The 20,136-nt window shown below is 39.3% G+C and overlaps 1 protein-coding gene across 1 annotated transcript in view; it reads left to right on the plus strand.

Moving 5' to 3' along the window:
- The window catches only part of lama2 (laminin, alpha 2), a 325,147-nt gene that overhangs the window by 256,811 nt on the left and 48,200 nt on the right, over nt 1–20,136 (plus strand). Inside the window, exons 43-51 of the mRNA XM_049589718.1 lie at nt 4,131–4,247; nt 4,534–4,697; nt 6,735–6,873; nt 8,073–8,175; nt 8,433–8,549; nt 10,289–10,471; nt 12,172–12,326; nt 13,074–13,217; nt 17,195–17,328. Coding sequence (XP_049445675.1) covers nt 4,131–4,247; nt 4,534–4,697; nt 6,735–6,873; nt 8,073–8,175; nt 8,433–8,549; nt 10,289–10,471; nt 12,172–12,326; nt 13,074–13,217; nt 17,195–17,328 — 1,256 coding nt within the window. The remainder of the gene's footprint in view (nt 1–4,130; nt 4,248–4,533; nt 4,698–6,734; nt 6,874–8,072; nt 8,176–8,432; nt 8,550–10,288; nt 10,472–12,171; nt 12,327–13,073; nt 13,218–17,194; nt 17,329–20,136) is intronic.

Below are 20,136 nucleotides of genomic sequence, written 5' to 3' on the forward strand. Positions count from 1 at the left end.
CAAACATCTTCTCACTTGACACTCCACTTCCTCAGGTTCTCAGCAACACAACCGACAAGTATGAAGTAGATCAGATGAATAAACTTCCTCTTAACCCTTTATACCCAGCCTTTTTTAAATCACTAGTCATTGCTAATACCTAGCTATTTGGGGCCAGGCTATTTCAGGCATTTATTCCAAAAGCTCATAATTGAGATGTTTTGAGTTTGCTACAGTTTAACACCTCTGGTCTCTCTTTCTTCATCTATTAATGAATGTACTGTAGGGAGTGACATAGATTGAGCTGTACCCAGCATGCCGTAAGGCGGAGTAGCAATTAAAGCCCCGTTTCCACCGAGCAGTACGGTTCAGTTCAGTTCAGTACACTTTTTTCTGTTTCCACTGTGAAAAGTTTGTGGATGGTACCAATGGAACCGTTCCGTCCCGTCCCCATTTTTGGTCCTCCCTCTGTTGGGGCACCTAGCACACAGATCTGGTACTAAAAGTTGGAGCTGTGAACACTGCAGTCTGTTGATCGGTCAATAGAGGACAGTCACTCTGCTCAGGGCTGAGCTGTGGCTGGTATTGAGGCCAACTGCCAGGATTTTTAATTAGGAACGTTAAATTGTAATGTCACTCAATGTATGAGCTAACGACGTGAATCAATCAGCACATATGCTGTGGGCAACATTAAAACCCTGAGCTTGCCTCAGAAGAACTAGATGCACAAACCCACTATTTTTAAATGTCCCATGGAGAGAGACTCTCACTGCAGCCTGTTATAATTTGTTCCGAAAATGTCGGCATGCAGCCTGGTTCTGTGGACAATAAACGAGGTGCAGAGTACAGTGAGTGCTGGCCAGAGCAGTGAGTGACAACAACCCCGCCCACATTTAAGAGTACTGTTTGCGGTGGAAACACTAGGGTCTAGGTACCATACCGAAAGCGTTTGGTGAAAAACGGGGCCTTTATAGGCTTGTACGAGATGAGCCAGTCCTGTGCAGAATCAATCACCAGTAATAGCTGACAATGCAGGCCAGTTAGATTTGTGTCCTACACGATCCCGACTTGCTCTGATGTCATGCACACATGGCCAATGATAACCTCACAAGATCAAGGCAGCAACAGTTGTTGGTTGCACCAGGAGCTGCAGCTGCTCTCCATCTACTGTAAGACCCAGGGCTTTATGGGAAACTTCTGGTTGTCACCTGATCAATGAGCTGATTAGCTTTGAGTTTTGACCACAAACACCCTGTTTTATAGAAAATCCTAATCCTAATCTCTTTGCTGCTGCTTAATCTCGTCCACTTTCCAGACGAGGAGCAGTTCATCATGAACAAGGGGAATAATATAGTGAGTGATGGAGAGCAAGGTGTACTCAGCATGCTGTTTGGCATTGCAACAGTTAATAGGGATGCTTTCTTAATACACTGCACAGTTTGCACTGCTGGCAATAGTAACGCTAATAACACTAATAAATATGTCCCATAGATCTCAAGAGGTCGCCCTCAACACTGCACGTCCTTGGGTGCTCAGCAATACTGCCACCAGGTGTGAAGTTAATTGGATGAAGCGTTGTTGAGAAAGTGAAGGACGATCAGACAGACAGACTTCTTCCATTTTAGTTAAATAATAGTATCTAAACTTTTCGGGTTGTCTCAAACTTATAAAAAATTAAATCCTATAACTCCTAAAGAATCGTAAAGATTGGAGCAGCTAAGCATCTATTCATCTCGCTACGTGTTCTTATTTTCCTTTCAACCCTTTTGCATATGATTCATCATCAAGGAAAGCTCACAGGCAGCACAGATTTCTAATAGAGCAAAACAACAAGCATTTATCGAGATGATTATTACACATGTCCTAGAGGAAACGTTCTGCAGCGATCACACACACATACAGTGTACTCTCCATCTTTCTCTGTCTTTACATCTGTCTTTGTGCCTCCCTGACCCTGCAGTCTTTTCTTCTCTACAGAAAAGCTTTATTCAGTGAAGAAAGTGGAATATGCACTCTATACACACTGGGGTTGTGCCGAGTTCATACGTTATTTCATCAAATCACTAATTGTGTGTCCCGTGTGTCCTCTAACTGCTTTTGTGATTTTCAATAACTGGAAATCTTTTTTACCATAAGGAGGTTTTTAGAGCTAATCAGTACAGAAAATAATAATCTTTCTGAGTGATTGCACTGTCTGTCAATATTATGGGAACCACAGATTCAATTTAGATTTGACGTAAGCGAACCAACCAAAAAATACTTTAACAGCCTCACAGACTCAAACACAGGCTCTCCTATACTGCTGGTGTGCATCCAGGTATCTGTGCATTACAGATTAAAAACTTCTATATATATATATATATATAAATATATATATATGTATGTATGTTTTTATTTATACTTATTGACTGAAAATACTCAAGGACTGTTCTGACCATATCGACATATAGTTCCAGTAGAAGAGAATCTTTGTCCATGAGACTTGTAAGTTAAATATACAATCCAACACATCATCTCAGAAATGTTCTTGTGTTGTTACAAAGCATTTACCGAGGATGTTTGCTCATCAGAGCTGAAATAATTAATCGATTATGAAATCAACGGTAAAATAATTGGCAGCTCTTTTAATAATCATTTGACATTTTCCATCTTTTCAAGTGTTTTGATCTTCTTCATTTCTTTATCAAAACAAATTAACGATCTTGAGGTTTTGGAACGTTGGTCAACCAAAACAAGCAATTTGATGACATCACCTGGAGCTGTCGGACATTTCAATGGGTTTTTTTTCTTTTACCTGATATTTTATAGACCAAAAATTGAATTTTTGAATTTAATTTTACAAAGTAAATTGAAAAAGTAAATTTAAAGTAAATTTCATAAAGCTGGATGTCCACTGGATCGGTCGCGTGCGCGATCCGGCCGAGGCGCGGGTGCTGGAGCTAATCGCTGCCATTCAAGTCAAATGTAAGCTGTTCCACCAGAAGTGCTGCGGCGCGTCTTAGCCGAGGCCTAGAAGCAGCTTGCTGCTCCGCCCGGCTAAAAGTACGCACCGGGTCTATTTTTGACGGACACCATGCGACAGTGCGTCAGTTTGCACAGACCAAATGAGTCAAACAGGAAGTCAGGCGCAAAAAAGATGAGAGTATCCGGTCAATTTTCAAAATAAAACACCCATGAAAACTCTGGATCACGAAATGGCCTACATTGGTCAATGTCCGGCAGGCAGAGAAATCTTTTCTTTGTTTGTTTGTTGATGTCTTTATACCTCCAGGGTTTCCGCAGATTATTGCGTGACATTATGAGCTTGCGATCCGCCAATTCCAGCCGCTTGCGTGTGCGGCGCGTCCAGTGGACATTGTCGCCCGGCACAGGACAGAGTCCGCGCCGCAGCCAAATCGTGCACGCGACGCATCCAGTGAACACCCAGCGAAAAGAGTCCTTTTCAGATGTTTTTCGAACATTGATAATGTGATGTAGAGAAGGAGGAAGGCTGTTCCGAAGAGATGGTCCTCTGTATTTCAACATGAACATTGATTAATGTCAGACAGTATGGAAGATAAAAGTCCGTAGAGTCTTGTGGAATATGTGGGAATGTCTGAGGAACACCTAAAAAAGTTCTGAAAAGCGCTCAGCAGGTCAAGAGTGAGATGTACATATTTACACATGAATACACAAGTCTGGTATATGTTCACATTAAAAATTGATGAAAGTTGATATTTTCTAAAGTGAGAAGCAGATAATTCACATTTTTTGGCGAAGGTAATCATTCTCTAAATTCTTTTGAGTTAGAAAGATCGTATTGAGATAAGTGGGACATGTGGCAGCCCAAGCAGTATTATAATACATAATACGAGGGTAAAATAAGCTGTAATAAAATGTTATATATATAGGGATGATCAACCAGTGAATGAACTATACTTAAGATACCAATTAACTTCATGTTCTTTTTACAGACAAGTTCAAAATGATATTTCCAACATAGTTTTTCATTTGCTATGACCCCTAGAAATTTAATGTAAGGAACCAAGATGAGCATCAGCAAAATAATCAGGAATGAAAATAGTAGTTACTTGCAGCCCTGATGTCCATACATTGGTAAATCAGAATCTTTTTCAGCAATCGATTGTGGTTTGTGTTTTTTTTTTTTACAGAGGAAGCGCTCCGCTGTGAGTGGGCTGAAACAGGAAGCACAGGAGGTCCTTGGAGAAGGAGAACGTCTACTGGATGAAGCAAACCAGCTTTCTGATAACATCAACAAGGAGATAGAGGTGAAATAGTCAAGCTAGCAGAAAACCTGTGAACGTAGTCTGCTGTTGATTAGTCTGTCCGAGATTTGTGTCTTCTCGCATCGGGAGAGTGGAGTTCGTGGGAGTTGAAGAATATCTCTCTGTGTTTTGACTTTGTCTGTTTGCTGCAATCTTTCTTTGATTTAAATAATTTCATTGCCATTAAATACAGAATTACTACCTAAACAATTTGAAAGGATGCAAACAGAGAGTGATTTGAATGCGTCCGTCAAGCAAAGCGAGCAGAGCCTCTGTTTTCTGTCTGTAGGACTTGGAGGGGATGGGACGAGAGCTGGGTCCTCTTCATGACCAGCTGGATGACAGAGTGACTCACCTCACTGATGGTTTAAGTGACGGCGGCCTGGCTAGTCACGTACATGATGCAGAGGAACACGCCAAGCAGCTGAACGAATCTGCTGCCATTTTGGACAGGTAGCACATCACTACACATTTATATATGTTAACACCAGGTAAATCTACTTTAGATAGGGCTGGAACAAGGAGATGATTAATCAAACGAATTGTGGATTTACCATCAATTAGTCTATAATAATTGTGATAATCAATTCATTGTATTTGTTATTTATCAAATAATACTGTCAAACATTAGCTGGTTACAGTTTCTCAACTGAAAAGACTTGGTTTGTTTTTGCCTCTTTAATGTGCGTGTGCTTGATTAAATTTCTTCTGGTAATTTGGACCATTGATCAAAAACACTTGTATTATTATTTCAAGCTCCTGAAATGTGCGAAGGCCAGATACTAATTGACTGATCAATGGCACAAAAATAATGACATTTTAAATTAGGGCTGTCAAAGGATTAGTTTTTAAAATTCATTTTTTCTTTAATTGCAGGTTTTAAATTCCATTATTTTACATTTCAAAACAGTTGAAAACTCAAGATTGGCAATTACATGAATGCAAAGAAATTTATCTTATGATCTTGATCTTGATCTTGATCTTCCCCCTCTCTTTATTTAATTATTTATTTATTTCAGATCAGTGCTGCACTGTTACAACAGTGCGGTCCAAGAGACAAAATAGCAGCATGCAAACAACCCTCTGAGACCCATATATTGTAGACCTATTTTTGTCTTTTCTGTGGGGTACAGGGGATCTTTTGGGGGTGATAGCAGGTCAGCATTATATGCCACATAGAAATGGTATTTATCACCTGAAAGCTGGAAATCTGAAGATTAATTTGAGATGCAGCTCAGCACTGTGTCAATTTTTACAAGTCATAAATATGTAATAAACACTGGATGCAAAAAAGTATATAGTTTGTGCCCAAAGCTGCATGAGACTAACATAAAGTGGGCATGTCTGTAAAGGGGAGACTTATGGGCACCCACAGATACCATTTTGATTCAGATGAGATTCAGCTCTCTAGATGAGAGGTCAAGGGACCTCTGTGAAAATGGCCATGCTGTTTATCCCTCGGCAAAATGAAGGCAGTTTGGAGTATTATTTTGTCCTAGTTCAGCTATCATAACATGGTTAGTACTACTAGATTCCTCTGGTCCTCTACTACGATACCAGTATAATCACTCTAGCTTTAATACTCAGACATCTATAGCCTCTGAAAGACAGGTGGTGGCGAAAATAACAGCACGCGATTAACATGATTTAAAAAAAATAACTCATAATGTTGGACCATTAATCACATTGTGATTGACGCATTAACACTGACAGCCCTATTTTAAATACAAGAATTACACGATTAGAATAATTGATATTGCCACCCTAAAAATCACCGCACTGTGGTCGACATGTAATCTCGGCTGCCTTTGTTTCTCCCTGATTTTGGGTCACATTTTAGTCTGAACATGTCCCGTTGTTAAGATTTTGGTTTAGATGACTTTACTGCAATTCCCACCATTACCTTCATTCCCTGGCTGCAAGTACACTGCCACATGTACTCTCATACTAACATCATGTTTTCTTGGTCGCTGATGTTATCATTTCTTCCTGGTTTTGGATCATTTTCCTGCTGGAACATGTCCGGTTGTGAAGATTTTGGTTCAGAACCTTTGTCGCAGTTGTAGATGCTCTAATGGGCCACCCAAGTAGTCCACTGGGTAGTGCCCATACCATTAAGGCTGAGTCCTTATTGCAGCGGCCTGGGTTCCAGTCTGACCTATGGCCTTTTGCTGCAGTCTCCCCTCTCTCTTCCCCCTTTCATTCTCACTATCACAATAAAGGGCTTTTTCAAGAGGGGGCCTTAAAGAGACAGACACCAAGCATAGCATTTCAGTCAGAGCGTGAATACAGGTGTTTCAGCACAGACAGTATGAGGAGTATTAAGTGTTTATTTAACATTAAAGCATGTAAACATGTTCTAGTTGAAACCCAAAATACAAGTATGAACCTAAAAATAAGCATAATAGGTCCCCTTTAAGAAAATGTGAGTACAACATATCAAAAGAGAAATATCAAAGTGAGATCTGTTTCTCTCTTTTGTCCTCACAGTATTTTAGCCGAAGCAAAAAACCTCTCCTTCAACGCAACAGCTGCCTTCAAGGCCTATAGCAACATTAAAGCAAATGTGGATGCAGCAGAGAAAGAGGCGAAGGCAGCCAAACAGAGGGCAAGTGAGGCACTGGCGCTGGTAAGTGGACACGTACACCAACACACAAAGACACACGCACGACTATTGACTAAATTCAAAGCAGCAATTTCTTATTTAGTCCAACTGCTTCCTCAGGGTTTAACGAAATATCCCATTACTTTTATTATGTTATCAATTCATTATGAGGACAACATCCTGTGTCTGATTAGTCTCGCTTTCCATGTTTTCCAATACTTTATTTATTTCACGATTGTGAACAACGAAAAGCTGAACTGTACGTGTTTATTTATACTTCTGTTCAGGTACTGCACACATACTGTAAATACTGAGTACAAGCATTCTAGCTATCCACACTATGAAAGTGTATCCTCAGTACAAGAGATGGTGTGTGTGTGTGTGTGTTTGTGTGTCTCGCATGCAGTAACAGTAATGTAAGCTCGGGCTCTCCATTAGTCATGGCTGAGAGATCAAAGCACTTCTCTGTCCCTCTTCTTCCGTCTTTTTTTCTCCCCTCTCCTTCTTTCATTATCATGACCACACACACCTGAAATCTCCCTTTTTCCTCTCTCTTCACTTCTTTTATTTCTTAATTTATTCATTTTTTCCCTGCATTCCCTCTCTCTCTTTTCCCCTGTTCTTGTTTCAATCACCTTTTTGTTCATTTCCCATTTGTTTGCTTTTGTCTTGGTTACATTGCTCCCGTTTGATTTTCTTTCCCCCCTTTATTCTATAATAGTTTCTTTTGCTCTCTGTTCCTTTTTCTTGTCCTGTGTGCCAGTTCATTTATTTGTGCTCTTTTTTTTTCCTGCCAAAATTTTACCCTTTTCTTTTTCGACTCCATTTCTCGTTTGCATTTTTCACCTCTATGTTTCTTGTCCTTTGGCAAGAACAAGGTAAAGGGCAAAAAGAGAAAGGGATAAAATGACAATGAAAGGAGGCAGAGACATAAAGAAAGAAGGGGTTGAAGGAGGAGAATGAATGTGAGAAGTTAATTCTGCTGAATGCATTTCCTAGAATACCATTTAGCAATGCAAAGTAGTGGTGCTTTGATCTTACAGAAAGGTAGCATGCAGATTACTGCACCTTTTTATGTATGACGAAACATATTTTTTAAATTCATGTGTGGGATCTAAATTATTCTGGAAGCATTTTTTGTGAATGCATGCAAAGTCACAGATTTTGCGCTGTTGCTCTCTCTGTATGTGTGTGTGTGTGTGTGTGTGTGTGTGTGTGTTTAGGCTTTAGATCCAGAGGCCCCAGTAAAGGAAGCAGCTGAAGGTGCCCTTCAGAAGAGCAGCAGACTGCTAAACCAAGCTAAACAACTTCAGAATGATGTCAAAGGTAACCATGAGTGTATGCTATAGACAGTATGAGCAGCACACAGATGTAGGAAGGCAACTTATTCTTGTACAAGAAGCTGTAGTCTCTAAATGTTTTATTAATTTAAAACATTCTTACCGCTATCAATGTCGCTCTTTATTTCGCCTCTCTAGACTACCTGTCAGTCACTCTTCCCATTAGGGAGGCGAGGGAAGTATTTTTATTAGTAGGCAGCCTTGGCTTCAAATCAAACTATCATCGTGTGCGTGTTTGTGTAGAAAATGCCGATGGCGTGGCCGGGCTGAAGGGCAGAGTTAAAGCAGCGAGAGACAAAACCAAAGACCTGCTGAAAGCTGTCAACGGAACCATGGCAACGCTCAACGCTATCCCCAACGGTACGGCTGCACAAAACACACAGTGTGTATATGAGTGTGTGTGCGTGGGAGTGAGATAAAGAGAGAGTGGATCAATATCACTGTGCCGATAGAGGTCAGTTGCTCTGGTAAACTCAACTTGACACATGTCAGTACTCTCAGATACACAGACACACAGAAATGCACTGCAGTGATAGCGGGGTTGTTGAACCGCAGTGATGCACATGGTTGCGTTTGGATCAACATGCAGAGAAGTGTTAAATACAGCTACTACAAATTGTAAATGGAATGAACCCAGAGGTTAACACAACATATTTAATTCCAATTTAAATCCCTGTGAGTGAGTAAACACGTTGTGGTCAGAATGCTCAAGACTGAACAGCTATCAGTCTGATTTTCTGACGAGATCTACTCAACCTGGTGGCAAAATCAGATCTTTCATCAGGGCTGATGTTCTGCAATTATTATCTATTGGTGTGATGGGTTCACAGTTTCAATCAGAAACAACCTCAGAAGTCAGAGCTTGGAATGACTGTGATTTGACTGTGTTTTAGTTTAGTTTAGTTTAGTTTAGTTTAGTTAGAAAACCATTAGCAGTCGCAGCTCTAGCCAGGTTAGCCATTGTTAGCAGTCTAAGTTGTAACAACACATTATACAGTATATTGTAAGTGCTAATAAACAGTATATTACTATAGCTTTGACTACAGTTGATCGTGGATATATGAAGAGAACTCAAATACAGTGATGAACATGGGGCCTCGTTCATTCCTCCAAATGTCGTCAAGTGGTGCATAAGCCAAAATGGTTCAACTGCCACGTATAAAATTACCCCAGTGACCAAGAGATTATTGGCACTGTTTCTATGCTGTGCGGCCCATAGAGCAGGCACACGAGAGAGCCACCACGGCAGAGTGTCTTACTTCTGCTGGCTGAACAGCAAACATCTGGTTTTATCTTGCAGCTCTTTTAGACTTTCCAAATGTCATCTGACCAAATGGATTAAATGCTGATGGTGAACCAGTCATTTTGCAGGGGCATCTCTTTCGCCATTTAAATCAATGAGGAAAAGTCTTTTTAGGGCTGCACTTCCTGGGGGCCTGCTGTTGATCCGTGGAGCAGCATCTTGGATTTTGAGGTCGGGGTTCCCCTACATTCCGAGTCAGAAATCCGACTTAAGGAGGAAACTAAAGGAAACTCAGAATTCTGCCTTCCCAAGGCTGCCTTCCCATCTATGATGTGCATAGATTACAACAAACCAAAACTGAAGATACAGTTAGACCCACAGCATGTGCTAATATCATAAACTTAAACATATAAAATATGTATTTGTCTGCATAGTATACTGTTTTGGCAGCTAATATACACAAAATTAATGCACTTCACCATTTTGTATTAAGAGGCTTTTATACAAAATCTATTTCAACTAATGGCAATGAAACTGTGTCTTTAAAAAGACAGTGAAACTTTCCCCTCAAAGTTGTGCATTTGTGGGGTTCTCTTACTAAAAACAATTCATTTTCAAAAATTCCAAATATAAGCAGCTCGTCAGTTTTTGATGTACAATGGGGCAATATTTAAAGTTCAGAGAGAAGTATTTATAAATCATATCATTTTGACTGAGCAATATATAGTGTATCACAAACCACCCAATACAACACAAAAACAGCTATTGGTCTAAACTTACTTATGCTATGAAACTGAGTAATGTATGTAATTTGTGTAGCTTTTATTTATCTATTTTTTATATTCTACATTCACAGACACAGCAGCTAAACTAGCAGCCACTAAGGCTGTAGCAGCAGATGCTAACGCCACGGCCATAGACGTCCTGGAGCGCCTTGGGGAGTTGAACCTGCAACTGTACGGCCTTCAGAGGAACTACAGTGACCTGGAGGACACTGTTAATGTAGCCAATCAGATGATCCAGGACCCAGAGAAAAACAGTAAGGTTCACAGTAACATAGTCTAGTAATAGAGTCGTGCAGGATTATGTCCAAAAACACAGAAATGAGTCAGCACTTTTGACTTCCAATTCCCTTGTCTGGAAGTCAGTGTATTTTTTTGAATGGGTTTTTGTTAGATGCCTGATATAAGGTCTGTGGTTAACACAACAAAAAGGATGTTTTCATGTTTTGTCCTACAAAATAAAAAATTTGGAATCTTTTACAAGTCTTAAAAAAGGCTGTCGCTGACAAGAAGCTAAATGGAGGTACAGAACGTCATTACACCAAACAGCCTCTTTGTGATGAAGACGTTAAACTCATGCTACTGCAGTGTGGTTCATTTATAATCTAATGTCAATGTTTTTTTCTGATGGTAATTTCATTAATACTTAATTTTTGAAAATTACTTACCTAGTATGATAAACTTTTGTTGGCCACAGAGCTTATTTTGTCATAAAATCCAGACAAAATAGCATTTGTTGAGGGAACTAGGGTGACGCTAACTTCCAGGTTTGCCTACAAAACATCATCCTTGCACCACTCTGTAGTAGTAATATTAGGAAAATAATGTGTTTTGGATGTTCCTGGAAGCATTTGTGAGCCTGTTTAGTATTGATAAAGATTTCTTTTTGATTAACTGATCACTTAGAACTATGAGTGCTCTCTGAAAAAAATGTTTCTGCTACTGAGCTGCTTTTGTGTGACAAAAAAAAAAAATATATTTTCTATTCTTACTTTATTCATTTAGTTCTGTGATTTACCTCCTAAAGCTTCTAGTTTCAGAAACCAAGATAAGAGAACCTAGAAACTCAGTGCCTGTTTAAAGATTTCTAAAATGATGTCTGTCATTTTTTTTACTTTTTGGAGCAATGAAGCCACATAAATGATGAATTCAACCAAAGCCTGATATTTTTTTCCTCTCTGTCTCTCTTTTTCTCAACCCCCACAGCCATCAGTATGTATATTTCAATTATAAGTATAAGTACTTATTATTATATGTGGTGCACCAATACCATGTTGTAATTACCCAATAATGATGAGAGTACACACTTGTAGGCATTTATCGGCTTTCCATCCTGAAATAATTTGTTGGGACATTTTCAATTACCATTTAAACACTGTGTCATCAGCAGCATTGTGTTTATGTGCTGTTTCGAGCGAAATCAATAGCAAGTATGTGAAAATGATCTGATTTCAACAACAGTATTGGCGCACCACCCATTAGTTTTATGAGCCTCTTTAATAGCTATACAGTAAACAGTAGTTGCTTCTAATAATGCCTCTGTTCCGCTCTGCTCTGCTCTGCTCCGCTCGAGCATGAGAGCTCTGCACTCTGCAAAGCATGGAGCTCTGTCTTTTTATTTCTATCTCGCTCTTTCTTTTTTTATTCTTATTTTCAGTTTCAAGCCTGTACGATGTATAATAGTCAATAATGTAAAAATGTTCTCTTTGAATGCTGAGCTACACTAATTGCTCGGCTCTCACTGGCTTCTCCATCTCTCCCGCTCTTTCTCCTTCTTTCTCCTCCTTCTTTGAGTAATATCGGTGATTTCCTCAGCTGCCATCATTTGTCATCCTTTCCTCACTCTTTACACGCTAGCTCTCCACACTCTCTCCGCTATAATATACTGTACAGTGCTGACGATAACCACTACCGCACTGTTCTCTATCACTACTATACTTTATCTCTCCGCCCTCAGTCCACGCTGCAGGAGCTAAAGTGAAGGATTTGGAGGATGAAGCCGACAGGCTGTTGGAGAAGCTGCAGCCAATCAAAAAGCTGCAGGACAATTTGAGGCGTAACATCTCGCAAATCAAGGAGCTGATCAACCAAGCCAGGAAACAAGCTAACTCAGTAAGTTGTTAACACACTGACTGTGGTTACAAGCACGAAATATTTTAGTTTTTGGCCTTATTCCATAAAAAGACAATATTTATATTAAGCTGTTTACAGCATTGAAAAACACTGAATAAAGCAGGTTTAAGTTACGAATCAGTGTTTCTCTAATGCTGTTTGGCTGCTAGCCTTGTACTTGCTGATTTGTGCTCAGTTTTTTTTCCTGCTAACTCAAGATTCACACTTTTAGGAGGTTTTTATTGGGAGATGAATTATCTGCAGAGGTCTTCTCCACTCCAAAACAAACTTACCAGGTGATTTAAACTGGTAAAAAAAAACACTAATAAAGCAGTGTTTTTCCGAAACTCATTGCGGAGAGGCTGCTAACTACAGTTGCCGACACAAAAACGTAACTGGCCTGTCAAGAGTCTCTGTTTGGTTTGTCTGTTCCGGGCTACGGTAGAAACATGGCAGTGCAACATGGTGATCTCTGTGGATGAGGACTTGTTCCCTTTGTAGATGTAAACAGCTCATTCTAAGCTAACGAAAACACAACAGCTCTTTTTTTTCAGGTTATTGTACATTAAAGAAGCCATACTTATTATATTATATTCCTTTCTGACAATATATATCCTCCTAAATCCTACACACTGGACCTTTAACCCGGTTTTGAAATAGTTTTGTTTCACTACATATAAAATAAATCCAAACTCAAAGAGCAAGACGGAAGTTCTGCACATTTATGCTCTTTCTTCCTCTTTCCAGATCAAAGTGTCAGTGTCATCAGGTGGTGACTGTCTCCGTAGTTACCGCCCCGACATCAGGAAAGGGAGGTACAACACCATCATCCTCCACGTTAAAACCACCACACCTGATAACCTGCTCTTCTACCTGGGATCAGCCAAATATGTAAGTAGTGTTGAACTTACTTACTGAGCATAAAGCACAGATTACATCAAATACACTAAACTGTCCAGAAAGACATATATCACTGTCAAAACTACAGTTATAGATACATCTTGTCTTTGCAATGGTATGCTCATTGTCATTGAATCATAGATCTTTTCTAGAGGCCTATTATAACCTTAGCTTCAGCCAGAGAAGCAATATGACTACCGTTTTTATGCATTATGTTTTTGGGTTGTCCGTCCATCCGTCAGTCCGTCCCATTCTCTTGAACATGATATTTCAAGATTGCCATTAGGGAGTTTCCTCAAATTTGGCACAAACGTCCACTGGGACTCAGAGATGAACTGATTAGAATTTGCTAGTCAACGGTCAAGGTCACTGTCACCGCACAAAATATGTTTTTGGCCAAAACTGAAGAATTCATACAGTAATAATGACACTATTTCACACAAATATCTAAATGATGACATTTAATATCCAAAAGGTCAAAGGTCACCTTCACTGTGACATCATAAAAACACTTTTCTGGCCATTATTCAACATCATTAATCAGGAACAGGAGAGATATTTGGTCAGATACTGAATTGCGGTGACACAAATCTTGGGCGCCCACTTCACCCATATTTGAAGCATTGTCAACTGTCATGACTACAGACAGGGATGTAAACTGGAACTGCAATTTGACTTGTTAATGGAGGCGCACAACTATGAGGCAGTTTTCTAGTTTGTTTGTTGTTGTTGTTTTTTGTTTGTTTGTTTTTTCATTTCATCTGGCCAAAATTTCAAAAATGTTCTCACAAGGCAGGGGACTGCCAGGAGTTGGTCCTCAACTGTGATACATCATGTATGCAGCAACCTAAAGGAATCATTCAGAGTTGTATTTGAAAAAAAAAAACAAATGAATTGTTGTATATAAGCACTCATTACGTGTGTTTGGGTAACTAATATGTCTTTGTGGCTCCCTGAGAAAAAAATGGCTGAACTTTGTCCGTATATGGCTCTGGTATTATTGCGAACCAAACAGAGAATCCAGTTGACATTTTCACTTTTTTTTTAAATGTTTCATATTAAATCATTAATCATATTTAATACAATGTTGCGGGGCTATATATTGTGTAGCATTTATCATACTTGAAAATGCCTTCTTTCTAAGGGCACGCACACACGCGCACAGAAGTATACATGCACACTTACACTTCTCTCTCTCAGACACACACACATAGACTACACACACTCCCAGAGTGATTTGTCTAATATGAGAATAATTAATACTTCTTGACACTTACTCACTAACACCCCTATAAACATAGCAACCTGCTGTTTTAAGGTATCACTGATAATCCCGGTGTGTGCATGTGTGTGGGTGCGTGCTTATGAATATGTGTGTGTGTCCTTAGGAGCAGAAGCAATTAACAACAAGTTTATGTTGCTATCTGCTTTATCCTGATTTCCCCCGAGAAATCACTGCTTTGCTTCATCTGACTGGGAAGTCTTGAACTCGCATGCACGTGTGTGTTTGTGTGTGTGTCGCTCACTAATATTCTCTAATAGTGAAGAGTTCTGTATGAATAGTAATGCTCTGTGTGTGTGTGTGTGTGTGTGTGTGTGTGTGTGTGAGCGCGCACGCACCTCTACCATCTCACTAATAGTGTGTAATGCTAGTTGAATAATAACGATGCTGCCCTGTGATCTGTGCTAATGAATAATCGCCATTACCCTGGAGAGACTAGAAAGATAAGTGTGTGTAGCTGTGTGTGTGTATATGTGTGTCATTTGTGTCTTCAAATGTGACTCCCTAATAATCTCTAATTGTGCATAATACTATATGAATAATAATGCCGTGTGTGTATGTGTGTGTGCACCAGAGACAGCATCCAGATGAGAGCATATGCTCAAAATTCTTATTAATTTTTTTGGCTCATACATAAGTAATACAGCCATTAATCAAAATACAGCAAGATCCTGTGAAAATCCACTTATAGAGACAGATGGAGAAAACTTAAGCCTTTGTACCCTCAGAATAGAGCAGGAATGGGTGTGAAGCCGCACCGCTGTGCGCTCATTCACTATTCCCTGCATGATAAATACTCTATAAGGTTCTCTATAATAAGTAATAAATTGAGAATGTGGGTACTTATTAATCATCATCTTTTTGCATCACCACCAACCGTGTTGCATAACTCCTGTGTTCTGTCATTTTAGGAGCAAATGCAAGGCATTGCATTATGCACTTTCCAACAAGCAAAACTCTTCTGAACAGCAAAGTGAATGAAAGTTTATTATCTGCTTAGTTAGATACACACTGTATTCACAGCTGATGGCCAGATGTTTATCTGACGACATCTGGTTGAGCTTTGTGAGTCCAGATGATCAGTATGCATATCTTGCCCGAGTTTAAACCTGAGCTTGACCTGTTTTATCTGCGATCAGATAACCATGCAGTCTTTCAAAATGCACATTAACGTCAGACTGAAAGGCCTGGAGGCAACTAAATAAAACCTTAGTTAAGGGTAAAAGGTAAATCCACTGCTGACAAAGCTACTTTCATCAGCTTCTCCTCTCAACTCAATTTCTGGTTACATTGCTGACATTACCACCATCATGAAGTGTTTGATTAGTTGAGGCATGTCCTCCAAGGTTTTCCATCACCATTGTCATCATTCCCATCACATTTCAAGGGTAACTCCCCTGGCTTTACACTTTTGGGACCTTAAGTAAGGACATTTAATTTGTCTCTCATGAGACCCCCCACTTTATTGCTTTGCAACGTTTATGCGGTACACATTTAATACATGCACTGGCGTACATGTGCTGCCGTGGGCAACTGTATGGTAACAACACTGTGTCCTTTTTGGTATTTACTCTAGGGATGTAAAGAGGTAAAATGCTGGCAGCATCAAGCTAGCAAAGAGTGTTATTTCTATATAATGGAGGATATAAAGGGATAAAATTAAAAAGCAGTGGCGGGGCTTTTACTCACCACAACTGCAGAGGCTCCCAGCTTCATTTGAAACAGACTACATTATAAACGGGCTATGATTTGTTATTCTTTCTGTACTTTTATATTTTTAACTTTTTTTCTGCCCCCGTTTGCCCTGTCATAGTTAATGCATCGTGTTGTCATTTCAAACTCAACACTTCCTGTATCTGTTTCAAATATAAAGCCCTTTATAACCTCGACTGAGAGAACCCTTCATTTTCTAAACGGGCTTTTATTGTGAAACACTTGTAGGAGCTTGTTGTGGAGGATTCAGTGACTTGCATAGTTTGCATCCAGTACTTCAAATGTAGCTCCTGCCATCTCCTGGCACTTTTTTTACATTACTACAACAACATTTCAGCTGTCACATGAACAGACACAGTGACTGAAATAATAGTAATAATAATAAAAATAGGACAAGAATAACCTGATGACATCACACACAATGTGAAAGACAACCAGCGATGATTGATCGTGGACCAACGTGTAGTCTGTCGGCCAAGTTACGGCACAATTTTACGACCCCATAGTTCCATAATCTGACATAGTGACCGTCTGAACAGACAAAAATGTCGTGTAGTGTGAACCAGGCATTAAGAAGCATTCAACCAGTGAATGTTTGGCTTTTTTGCTTAAAGAAAATATTAAAATGATGATTTGATTATCAAAAAAATTGCAATTAATTTCATTTTCTTAACTTAACCTCATGATGTGGCTCTACTGTAAATACATTGGCCCTTTACATTATTACGTGTTTAACTAAAGTATAAGGTTTAAAATTAAATTATTTCTCCTGGATAAAATACATCAAACCTAAATAACATCAATAGGTTGGCCTTCTCTGTGTATCTTCATTTATCTCACTCTTCCTTCTCTCCTTCTTTATTCTCTTCAGTTCTTTGTTGACATGATGATTTATCTCAAGCAATACAGAGCACAGTGTCACATTTCAAAAACAGGTTATCTACGGTACATTCATTTCTTCTGTGTGTTTCAGGTTGATTTCCTGGCCTTGGAGATGCGTAAGGGGAAGGTCTATTTCCTTTGGGACGTGGGTTCAGGTGTGGGGAGGGTCGAATATCCTCATCACACCATCCATGATGGGAACTGGCACAGAATAGAGGCATCTCGGTGAGACATTTGCACACACAAACATGCACATGCTTTGTTTCTCTGACATGTTTACAGTGTTTCTCAAACAAACTGGCTTCCAATACCAACACGGATGTTGGCTGCAGCACAAAGAATAGTCACATCTTACGTTTCACCTTGGAAGAGAAGGAACCTTGAGGAGCATAGTAATGACACACAGCTTGTGCACTTACATTATATTCAGACATACATACATATGCAATACATGCATCCTCAAATTGAACTTACAGTGTTAGAGAGTGGCATCACAAAGGAGATCCATTGTAGAGCAAACGGGCAGATACACTGACATGGAAATGTGAAGCACTTACTGGATCTCCATGTCCACTCAATGATAAACATCAGCAACCTATTAGTTAGATGCAGACACACAGTATTTATGGACAATATGTATGTTAGATTTTACGTTTAAGCAAAACATGGTGATTCAAAAACCCAAATACTCTGCACTTGAAATATTTATTATTTATTATTTGTTTGTATCATTATTGTGAGCTTTTTTAAGTTGCAGTTGCAAAAAAAAAAATGTCCTGGTTATTTTGGAGACGCCTGTAGTTACTGTGCTAACAGCAAATGTGGTTTCATACCACAGGTCACAGAGTTCTAGGGGGGAGCAAAACTATTTTTGATTTAATAAAGTAGTCAGGCAATAATTATCCTTTTTCCATCATTCTGTTAGTAACTGTGATCTGATTTTACGCTGCACACAGCAGGACACAGTGAAAGGTGGTGGTTACGTTACTAATAAATTTGAGCTGTGCAGCCTGTCGCCCGCGGCTCTTCTAAAGGCTGCTCGTTTTTGTTTAATTGCTGATTTGATCGTGTAATATTTAAAATAGTGATCCACCAATATGGACATTTTTAACTGATACCAATAACCAATAATGACCTGCTCCTCATGGCAGATAACCGATACAATAACTGATAATTTCACATTGTTGAATTTCCAAAAAAAGGAGTGTATAACCTGTAGTTTATGTACACCTGAGGGTAGGAAAGGCTAAAATGTAGTGTCTTGTATTATCTGATCTATTTATTGGTTATAATTTTAATTATTGGAATGATGCATAATAATTAGTGTCCTATTATCGGCTGATAATTAATTGCATCCCTCATTTCAAACTCAACCACTGTCAACAAATGCTGAAAATGACCATTGTCTTGTTTTGTAGACACATTTTTAATGAACGATAGCGGTAAGTGCAAGGCTCACTGAAAAACATATTGCATTTCCTGTGACTACTTCATAATAAAAGTCAACTTGTGTTTCACTCGTTACATGCTTTTAATTTGTAGCAACAGCAGTAGGTAATGTTGGATTTGCATTAGCATTAAAGGAATAGTGCAACCAAAAATGAAAATTCAGCCATTATCTACTCACCCATATGCCAATGGAGGCTCAGGTGAAGTTTTAGAGTCCTCACAACACTTGCGGAGATCCAAGGGGAGAGTGGGTAGCAACATAACTCCACCTAATGCAGGCTGACGGCGCCCCAGATTCAAATGTCCAAAAACACACAGTTGAAACCACAAAATATGTCCATACTGCTCGTCTGTAGTGATCCAAGTGTCCTGAAGCCCCGACATAAAAAGTTGTTTGGAAAAGCATAATTTGAACTCTGTTTTTAGCCTCATTGTAGCCTGTAGCTCTAACTGCCTCTCTGTGCACTGCGTTCACGTGTGCGTGCTTGCGTGAGACCGTGAGACGTGGGCACCGCGTTCATGTGTGTTCACGTGCTTTTGCTGGTCTTGTGCGCAAGCTGCACACATAATACTGCACACATAAAGTATTGCAGTACTTTCATCAGTGTGACATAGGCTCAATCCCCATTGTGTCACCTCATTTCATGATACATAGCAACTCAACGGGCATTTATTTAAATCATAATCTTCAGTGTTATTACCTAAAGAAGTGAGGGTGTAAATCATCAGCTTCATCACAATACAATATTATATTGATTCTTTAGACAACGATAAGGTATTTTATGAAATCTCATCTGGATGCTGTCTATGAAATTTACAATACGATTTTGATTTGATGCGATTGTGGGGCCTGTGATTGATATGAGACAATTTCATATGCCCATTTAACACAACTGGTTACAGCAGAAGCTGCCACCCCTTTCTTTTTTTTGCTTTTGGCAAAGATAAAAACAGCACAGAAATAATGTAATTTAACCGTTTACTTTAAACTGACTCTACTAACACATAAAACAGCAGAAAGTCCTTTCTGCCAGAAAGTCCTTTCTGGTAGAAACCTTTTCCTTTCAACCCAAACCATCATCTTTTCCCTAAAACTTCAGGTTGATCTGGTTTAAAGCCCTGAAGGCAAAATGCCATTAAACATGGATTAACAGCAACATCAGTTAACAATGGTATGAAATCCAGCTCAGTAATAACTGTGGTCAAAACAGTTGTTTTTTTGCTAGTCACCCATTATTGGCTTAAGCATGTTTACATTGCATAAATTTGCTCAGTGGCTAGCGGACTTTTTTCCTCTACTCATACATTACTAAATTACATGTGACGTTATCTTTGTTCATACTCACAAGTGGTTTAAGTCACTGCACCTTCTGACAGAACAGCACATTTGAATTTCAGCATTTATTCAGCTGAACATTGTTGAAACAGATAAGCTAACGTTGCTGTCGTGAGAAGTTAGCGGAGTGAGATGCCCGCCCAGACAGATACGTTATGTCTTATCTCGTAACGGCATTGTTCATGTGTGGCATGTGCTCTGTCTGTTAAACCCTTATTTTCTCCAAAATCCCAAATATTTCTCATACA

Source organism: Epinephelus fuscoguttatus, linkage group LG11 (assembly GCF_011397635.1).
Source record: "Epinephelus fuscoguttatus linkage group LG11, E.fuscoguttatus.final_Chr_v1".
NCBI classification, from domain to species: Eukaryota; Metazoa; Chordata; class Actinopteri; order Perciformes; family Serranidae; genus Epinephelus; species Epinephelus fuscoguttatus.